A 10,000-nucleotide genomic window follows, 5' to 3' on the forward strand; every position below is an offset into this window, starting at 1 on the left:
ATAAAAGTTATTTAAAATATAAATTATATAAAATATTATAAATAGTATGCCTATGTTATATAAAATATTATATTTAAAAAATTAATAAAATATTATAAATATATTTTATTTAAAAATATAAATCAATATTTATAAGTTATTTAAAATACTATAAATATTATTTACAAGTTATATAAAATATAAATACAAGTTATATAAAATATTATAAATATTATACGTATGTTATATAAAATATTTAAATATATTAATAAAATATAATTAAATATATTTTGTTATTTACAAATATAAATCAATAAATATTTATAAGTTATTTAAAATATAAATTATATAAAATATTATAAATAGTATGCCTATTTTATATAAAATATTATATTTAAATATATTAATAAAATATTATAATTAAATATATTTTATTTAAAAATATAAATCAATATTTATAAGTTATTTAAAATACTATAAATATTATTTACAAGTTATATAAAATATAAATATAAGTTATATAAAATATTACAAATAAATGTATTATAAATCCTGAATAATAATAATTTTAAAAAAAATCTAATAATATTATGAAATAAAATAGTATAAATAAATTTACAAGTTACATAACATTATATAAATCGTATTATTTAAATATATTAATAAATTATATTTAATATATAAATTATTAAAATATCAACAACAAAAAAATGATCTGCACCCCTACAAAGCTCCAGAACACATGTATCGATCTGCTGATACAAAAGACACCCCAGGACCTCGGTGTCCCCCCAGTTTAGGACACGATGGGAGGAGGTCAGCTGTCCTCAGCCCACACTGTGCCCCCAGAAGCTGTGCTGCACTCCACACACCCCCTCCCCTCCCCCTCTTACAAGACAAAAGCCACCAAGATGCCCACAAGCAGCTGCCTGGCGACTGCCCTCCACACTCCCATTCACATGCTAATGAGCCCTCCGGATCCCTCCGCCTGCACACAGCGCACCAAAACTTTCTTTTCTGAACTTTCAGGGGAAGTAGTCCCTCCTCCCCCTCTCTCTGCTGGCGGAAGCAGACGGGACGCAGCGCGCACACAGCCTGCCCGCACAGCTGCCTGCCGCTCCATTCACCTGCTGAGCGCTGGACGAGAGAGAGCGATAGAGAGCGATAGAGCGGAGGGATCCGAGCTGGACTGTGGCTGGAGACATTGGAAGTAGAGAGAGAAGAGGAGCGCCTGGGTTGGATTGTGTGTGGATGGTGGGGGGATCGGGGGTCGTGCTGCTGCTGCTGGATACACTGGGCACCTATGTCACCCTAATGCTACCAGGAGGAGGAATGGGTCACATTGCGGGATCGCTGCTGCTGCTATCACTGGCTGTCCTCCAAACACAAGGTATGGCTAAGAAGCCTGGACCCAAGAGCTAGCAATCCTGATGCTGGGTGACCGTTGTGCTGATGTTGTAACATGTCTGTGGGACGTGAACCCCGAGGAGGAGGAGGAGGATGAGGATGAGCTACTTTGTAGAAGTTTGATGGAGGATTTGGAAACATTTTCTAGTTGTTTGTAAATAATAGTTACAAAGTGGCAACATGTGATCGGGCGCTGTGTGAGATGGAGGGGGGCGCACTGCGGCCGGGGGGCTTCTTAGATATTCGCTTCATCTGTGTGTATTCATATCGAATGTGTAAATCTCTATCTTACCCAAATATAAAATCTCTTCCCTGATTTCAGTCTTATTAGTTACACTTACCTGCAGAAAACGGATGAAGTTGGTCCATCAGGAGCTGACCATACACCATACCCAGGGCCGGGGCAAGGGGTGGGCAGGAGGGACGGCTGCCCTGGGCACTGTGGTAACATGTGAGATAGGGGGGGCACCACAAGGTGGCTGGGGGGAAGGGGTATTTTTGTTAGGAAAGGGAGTCTGGGGGGGGGGGGGGTGTCAGGGGGTAAGGATTGTTCTAGGAGGGCAAATTTGGGAGGTGTGCTAGGAGTGGTGATTTGGGGTGATTTGTGTTGGGAAGAGGGATGGGAGATGATTTGTGCTAGAAGGGGGGATTTTGGGGGTTTGTGCTATAAAAGTAATATTGTAGAGTGGCAATATTTTTTTATTTTTTGGGGGGGGGGGGGGGCACGCAATTTGGCAGGTTTGCCCTGGGCTTTGGATGGCCTTGTCCCGCTACTGACCATACCATCATCAGCTATGTTGGGCAAGGACCTGCCTGATTGGATGCACGTTATATCTGTTTAGGTGTGCCCTCCTATCACAAAGTTCTGGCAAATCTGAAAGAGATTGTTCATTCAGATTGTATAGTGTGTGGGGCCATCTGTAGTCTTATCAGAGCTCGATGGCCATTTTACCTTTGCTGGGACCTCCTTCTGGGTATCTACTACTACTTTTACTGCAAGGCTGATGATGATCTGAGGACCTGTGCAGCATCCAGTGGTCCCCGTGTCCTCTCATGTTGGCAGATTTCTTCCCTTTTGGGTCCTTTTTCATTATAGTTGGAAGACATGTCTGCCTGTGGTTTTCTGTCCTGTACCTCATGTTGGAGGGGTTGAGACTTTCAGCACTGACTGGCTGAGATGGAGTGGAAAGTACAGCACTCGGAAGGAGACTTGTGGTTGCGTCGTGTGCTGCTTTCGTTGTGTTTCACGTAGGTCGCTGACTAAGTTTGTGGAACAGACATTTGGGGGGGGGGGGGGGTGTCAGACTGTGTCCAGGAGCCCTTAGAGAAGTTTGTTTTGGGGAGTCCCAGGGTTCAGGTGGATCGTTCATACAGGGATGAGGCTTACGAACGCACTCTGATGGTTTACCCAGTCAGCGGCGGGACAAGGTCATCCAGGGCAAAGATGCCAAACTGTGCCCCCCTTTCCCTTAGGGTTAGGGTCAGGGTGCCCCCTACCCCTGCAATAAACCATTGCGCCAGGGGCAGCCGCCCCCTCCTGCCCACCCCTTGTCCCGGCCCTGTACCCAGTGATTGTAAATTGGCACACTGATGGTGGAGCAGATCCACTGCCTTGTGTCTTGAGGGACTCTTGCAGTGAGATCTCTTCACCTGACTCTCCACCTCCCATGCACCTGACTTTTCATGTACCTCTTTGTTGCCGGTATGTGTACCTTGTGGCCATCTGAATAAAGCTTTGGACCCTTCTGAGGGATCCTTGGTGTGCTGATGACATTTCTCCATTCTTTGTTATGGAGGAGGGTTCTGTAGAGCAGTGGTTCTTCTCAACCTCAGTCCTCAAGTACCCCCGACAGGCCATGTTTTGGGAATTTCTCTGTGCAAGATGAAGGGAAAACCTGCAAACATGGCCTGTTGGGGGGGGGGGGGTTACTTGAGGTTGAGAACCACTGCTGTAGATGCTGCAGCTGCTAGAACCCCAAAATCGATTTTGATCCAATCTACTGCTACCCCTTCCATAACTGAAATGCCTGATCTGGGTGAACTGGCCCTTTAAGTTAGGAGTGGACACAGTTATGTTAACTACAGAGCCAGAAGTCAGTTCAGGTCTAGGGTTGTCTTGTCCAAGGATGTTTTTTGTTTTTTGACTATGATAAAGTGTAGAAAACATAAGTCGGGTCAGCAGGCTGGCCTGTGGCTGTATCTGGCCCTGATCTACTCGTAAGAGTCCTAAGCAGCTTCTAGGAACAAAAATCACCGTTGTGGCCTGCAGCTATCGCGGAGCAGCTGAATCTGTTCAAAATATAACAGACAAATTATTTTCTGAAATTAACTCTATGTTCTTTTAAAGCAATATGCTGGAGAACTACAAGTGTGTGCATGCCTGGCAGGCTTTAGCAGAGCATGCATGGGCTCGGTAGGGTGGTTGCACCCCCTTTTTGTGAGCAGGTGCATGTATCCCTAACGTTGCGTCTCTTTGTTGTCTTTAAAACTTTGAAATATTGACTCGTTCTGCATGTCTTTATTAGTTGTGTCAACAATGAAAAGCCACTCTTGAGTCTTTGTTATTTATATCTGCCGTAGTATTCAGGGTTGGCATTGTGCCGAGGTTTACAACCACTTGCCCTACCACAGCCCCCCCCCCCCCCCCCCCCTTCAGGGTTAACCCCCTGGTGTTCTTGGGATCACAGGCCTCCGGTGTGATGTTATGGAGACACATTGCACAACACACTCTCTAGTATTTGGTAATTCTTGCTTTGACTTTAATAACGGACCAGAATCGAATTCACGTTTGGTGGAGACGGTGATATTTCTGATTGGTGGGGCTCTGTGTGTGTCTTTTTACAGCACTGTGGCTTATGTTGGTGCCATGTCATTTTAAACACCGCAAATACTGGATTGGCCATTGTAAGGAAACTGTACTTGTTGATCGCCCATTAACAAATACTTGGCGACTGTGACAAAAGACCATTGGTTAGACTCGCATGGGTGCTCAACCTGTGGCCCTCCAGCTGTTGCAGGAACTACAAGTCCCATGAGGCCATTACAATGCTGGACTCCCAAAGTCAGAGGCATGATGGGATTTGTAGTTCCATACCACAGGGCCACAGGTTGAGCACCCATGGAATATGAGGCTAAGAAGCCAGCATGTAATGGAAAGGTCAACTTGGAAACGTTGAAGGATTGTTCCGTGTGAATGCAGCGCTGTGCGTTCATCTAATGTAGACTTTCTCAACCTTTTCAACACGGAGGAACCCTTGAAATAACCTTTCGGTCTCGGGGAACCCCTGTAAAATGGCTATTTCTACAACTCCTGATACATTGATGTGATGGTCAGTGGAAGAGTGTTCCTTACATTTGTGGTCTTGGGGAAGAATTCCCCCCCCCCCTACAAATAGCTAAAAAGATCATTGGTGTCAGTGGGAAGTTATCTTAGAGGCAAAAATTGGTCATTGCTCAAGGAACCCCTAGCAACCATTGGAGGAACCCTGGTTGAGAAACCCTGATCTAATGTATTGATCACACAGTGGGGCTGATACACAGAATTGACTCTTTTTGGGTGATAGCAGGTGGTTGTGGCCCCAATTCTTTCTCAAACTTGCACTAAGACATATGATAGAAATGCTCTTGCTTTGGGCTAGACAGTTCTGCATTCAGGCAATTTATTCGAAGGCCCAGAATGTGCTAAAGAATTTCTGAATGCTGGTCCTTTTTAGTCCAGGAATCTTCAAACTACGGCCCTCCAGCTGTTGCGGAACTACACATCCCATGAGGCATTGTAACACTCTGACATTCATAGGCATGACGGAATTGTAGTTCCTGAACAACTAGAGGGAAATAGTTTGAAGACCCCCTGCTTTAGTCCAGCTTTTGGGCACGATCCATAATCAAATGTTGGGCTGGCGTGACTGGCTGCTGTCTATACAGACCTGTAGAATGTGTCAGAGCTATATAATATGTAGCAGGTGTAAACTCCCCCCTAGTGCAAAGACTGATGTGAATGGTTCAGTGTTCTCTGTACAGCACTGCAAATTATGCCAGAGGTATTTATACCTGAACTTTTTTTTTTTTTTTTTTGGATAAAAGTTTTTATGCTGCAATTCTCACTTCCTCTCCAGCACTGACCCCCATATAATTGCAAATTCTAGACCTGTTTTGGCTTGAATGACAGCCAGTTCCATACAACCCGCTTTCATAAGCGTGCACATGGGGTGTGCCAGGTGTGCTTGAGCACACCCTAATCATTACATGCAGTGTTGATTCCCCCTACTGCCCAGGCTTCCCTAGTGTTGAGGCCCCCCCCCCCCCACCACAGTGCTGCTGGCTCCCCTCCTCTCCCACCGGCCCCTACAGGGGCTGTTTCAGGATGGAGAGTGGGAGAAGAGGCTATTACATATGTCATTCACCAGTACCGTTCTTTTCTAAATGATCATACCGTGTTCATTCATAACTGAAGCATAGTAAACTGCGTTTGCTAGGCTTCCGTTTAGAAATGAACAGGAAGCCGCACACAGCACTTCCCCTCTAGTGACCTGCGCAGCTGAGGCTGTGTGTTTGACCTTTTGGGGGTGCACACCTATGCCCACTTCCTGTAAGCCCAGGCTGTCAGGGACACGCCTCCTGAAGGGGGCTCAGAAGTACTGTTGGACCTAGCAGTGCTTACACATCATTGCATAAGCTCAGTTCCGGAAAGAAAGAATGACAGTAGCTCAGTGTTCTCTGTACAATGCTGCAGAATATGTCAGTGATATATTAACTAGGTAACTTTTTAGATATCAAAGCGAAAGCTTGTCATTGGCTGGTTTTGGACAGGTAATAATGCTTCATATCACTTGGCCTTGTGTCAGTATGAGCACAGATGGGATGAGCATTGTCTGTCTGCTCCACTATGAGGGTTCCTGTGCTGTCTCTTATGACCCGCAGTGAGATAAGGGGACACCACGACTTCTGCTTTTTTTTTATTTTTTGTCTGGTGACGAGAAATCGCCCGCCCCCCCCTGTACTGACATTCACAAGCTTTCGCTTCTAGTCATGGTGACTCTAGACAAAACCGAAATTGAGAATATACTCATTACTATCTAACGAGCCATTTTTGCTGACTTTTGTCTTCATGCATCCTGTAGCACACTTAACTGCACGGAATCCAGTCTGGCTCCATTTCCCTTAAATAGTGTTCATAGAGCGATTTTGAAGCTTCCATGCTGACTTGTCTAATCGTGTGATTTGTAATGGAATGGCTCCCCTAGTGGTCAGGCCACAAGTTTTAAAAAAAAGTATCTTACAGGTTTGTGCAATAAGGGGGAAAATGTACAGAATCGCATGTTTAGCATTCACCACCATACTTTTTTTTTTTTTAATTTTCTTTTTATGCCATTCGGGCAGGTATGTAACTGTCCAAGCCAAGATTAGAAAGTCAGTGAAGTTGGAGAAGAAAGTTGGGTTTTGGGCTGATTTTTGGCTGGATTGCTTTGTAGAATATGAAAACGTAAGAGAAGTGCCTTGCTGACTGAGAATCTTCAGTGTTGGAAGAACCACAAGCAAGGCTGGGACAAGGGGTGAGCAAGAGGGATGGCTGCCCTGGGCACTGTGGTATCATGTGAGGTAGGGGTGCACTTCAAGGAGATTGAGGGAGGGGATTAGATTTGGGGGGGGGGCGGGGAAATTGGGGGTGGCTGGGAGTAAGAATTATTCCAGGAAGTAAAATTTATAAAATATGTGGGGTGAGAGGTGTGCTAGGAGTGGTGGTATAGGCTGGTTTGAGTTTGAGGGTGGGGTGTGTGGGGGGGGGGGGGGGTTTGGGCTAGAAGAGGGGATATGGTAGAGGGAAATTTTATTTATTTTGGAGGGGGGGGGATGTTTACTGGCAGGGATGATCGGGAGATATTTGTGCTAGGAGGGGACATTTTTTGGGAGTAGGATTTGTGCTAGAAGGGGGGGGGGGGTGTATTTGTGCTGGGAGGGGAATTTTGGAGTTTGGGTGGTAGGGGGTAGAGGATGTATACTTGGAGGTGAAATTTGAATGGTAGAGGATCTGTAGTACAAAGGGTGTGTATTTATTTATTTATTTTTTTAAAGGGGGGGGGGGATTTGTGCTGGGAGGATTTGGGGGATGAGGAGGGCAAAGATTTGTGCTGGGAGGGTGAATTTAAGCAGGAGGGCAGATTTGTTCTAGGAGGAGGGGGGATTTCTTCTTAGGGGGGTAAGCATGCAGATTTTATTATTGAAATAAATAATATAATAATAATAATTAATATATATTATAATAAATATATATATATATATATATATATATATATATATATTCATAATATGTATATTATATAATTTTTTTTTTTTTTTTAGTGGGGTGAGGGACTTGATGACACATAATGCTCCTACATCTTGGGGTGGGCGCAGATTGGCATGTTCACCCTTAGCTCTAGATGACATTGTCCTGGCACTGACTACAAGTGCCCAAATACCTGTAGCTCCTCTCAAGCTTGGGTGCAGCAGGCCACCCAGCCCTGGACATACTAGATATATATCGTATCCCTTTTCCCGTCTAGCAGAGCTGGGGGGGGGGGGGTGGTGAGTTAATCGCATAGTTGTTTTAGCAGCTTAGAAAGAATTTTAGACTGGTTCTAGTAACAACAACTGTGCTACAAGTCTTGTGTAAAGTGTAAACAGCACAGAAATGGCATACACAAATGAAAGACGCCAGTTATGTCCCATTTTAGAAAAGGTTGTTGTTTTAGAGGTGATTTACGCCCCGTTTAGAGTGGTGAGAAGCATTTCCTTGAATGGCTAAGCTGCGATTTAGCGGAGGACCTGCCTGTGTGTTCCAGTGAAACTGACTGGCACAAGTTGCCTCCATCAAGTTTCATTACTGCGTTCAAGCGTCTTCATTTCCATGACTGCAAGAAGCATTGCAGATTGAATCGCTAGGGGAATCTGTCAGAACTTTACTAATGAGATTTAGGATTTCATCCAGCGTGGGAGGACCTCATTGTCAGTCCTCCAAGCAGTGCCGGATCTGGTCAGGCCTGTTGATGTAAGTGATGCTTCCTACAGTGTACGGCCTGCAGTCACCATCACTTCCATCAATGGTCATCTCCAGTGCTGGATGGGATCCATAGTTGAGCCAGGGAAGGGTTTGACAAGTTTCCTTTAACGTTTTTATACAAAAAGTGAAGCTAAATTGCAGGCAAATTGGCCTGTATATTGGAAATAATCATGAACTGTGCAGAAACTGGCAGTTTCTTGCATAATTGGATTGTGATAATCTGTAGGAATGTGAGGGAATTGGCTTTCCAAAGCATCAAATGTCTATAACAGGGGCGCCCAACCTTTTGAAGAGTGAGGGCCACTTAAGCGACTTGGTAAACCGGTCGCGGGCCACAATGAGCGGAGTGGGTGGATGGCATGTCTGTGTCCACTCTGCATTTTGAGAGTGGACACGGATGCAGCCCACAATACTTTTTAGCGGATCGTATTGGAGGTAGAACACAAGTCAGTTTATGTCTGCCGCTACTTAGGAATGAATGGAGGGTCCAATTGTTCGGACTGTTGGACTGACCATGTGAAAGGGGTCCAAGGCTGCTTTCACACTGATGCGCTGCGGTTTACGCGCACCACGTGTGCAACGCAGTGTACCTTTGGCTTTCCTTCAGTTTGCAATAGGATTCTATTATATTACACTGTGATTTTAGTAATAAACTGACTTTTAATAACAGTATTCTTTCTATTATCTCCCAGAGCAGGAGGTTGCGGGCCACATCAGAGGGCTCCGCGGGCCACATGTGGCCCCCGGGCCACTTGTTGGGCACCCCTGGTCTATAACATCGATCAGAGATTTTTCATCCTGTTAAAAACCATCCATAAAACTTTTTTAGTACAATAGGGGTGAGGAGGAGAATTATTGAAAGTAAAGGCTGAATTTGCAGCACATGGATATGTTGCAGTGTGTGCCTAACTCTTGCACACTGCTAATTTGTGCCCAGCGAGTTGCCACCTCTACCAGGGCTCTCCCCAGGGCCCCTGCGGCCCCCTCCAGGGCTCTCCCCAGGGCCCCCTCCAGGGCTCTCCCCAGGGCCCCCTCCAGGGCTCTCCCCAGGGCCCCCTCCAGGGCTCTCCCCAGGGCCCCCTCCAGGGCTCTCCCCAGGGCCCCCTCCAGGGCTCTCCCCAGGGCCCCTGCGGCCCCCTCCAGGGCTCTCCCCAGGGCCCCTGCGGCCCCCTCCAGGGCTCTCCCCAGGGCCCCTGCGGCCCCCTCCAGGGCTCTCCCCAGGGCCCCTGCGGCCCCCTCCAGGGCTCTCCCCAGGGCCCCTGCGGCCCCCGCCAGTGCTCTCCCCAGCACCTGCAGCCCTTGCCTGTGGTCTCCCTGAAATCTCATTTGACCCTTTTCCTTCCGGTCTTTTCTGGCCTCTTTCATGACGAGAGAAGTGAAATCAAGCATATGTACCTGCCTTCCTTTTTTTTTTTTTTTTATCTATTCCTGCAAGATCTGTAATCTGCAAGCTTGCAAAAACCAGCTGCCTTTTTCTTTTTTCAAGTTGTTTGACTGCAGACGGTTAACTGCTGTTTCAAAATGACTGACCGACCTTCTACACGCATTCTGAGATCCAAGCAGATCTTGCATTTG

The 10,000-nt window shown here is 45.7% G+C and overlaps 1 protein-coding gene across 1 annotated transcript in view; it reads left to right on the plus strand.

The window, feature by feature from the left end:
* The first annotated feature begins 1,027 nt into the window (after window positions 1-1,027).
* The window catches only part of LOC143961023 (neurogenic locus notch homolog protein 1-like), a 45,168-nt gene continuing 36,195 nt past the window's right edge, over window positions 1,028-10,000 (plus strand). Inside the window, exon 1 of the mRNA XM_077470145.1 lies at window positions 1,028-1,369. Coding sequence (XP_077326271.1) covers window positions 1,231-1,369 — 139 coding nt within the window. The 5' untranslated portion in view covers window positions 1,028-1,230. The remainder of the gene's footprint in view (window positions 1,370-10,000) is intronic.

The sequence above is a fragment of the Lithobates pipiens genome, unplaced genomic scaffold (assembly GCF_037356315.1).
Source record: "Lithobates pipiens isolate NorthernLeopardFrog02 unplaced genomic scaffold, aLitPip1_a1.2 Scaffold_11, whole genome shotgun sequence".
NCBI lineage: Eukaryota > Metazoa > Chordata > Amphibia > Anura > Ranidae > Lithobates > Lithobates pipiens.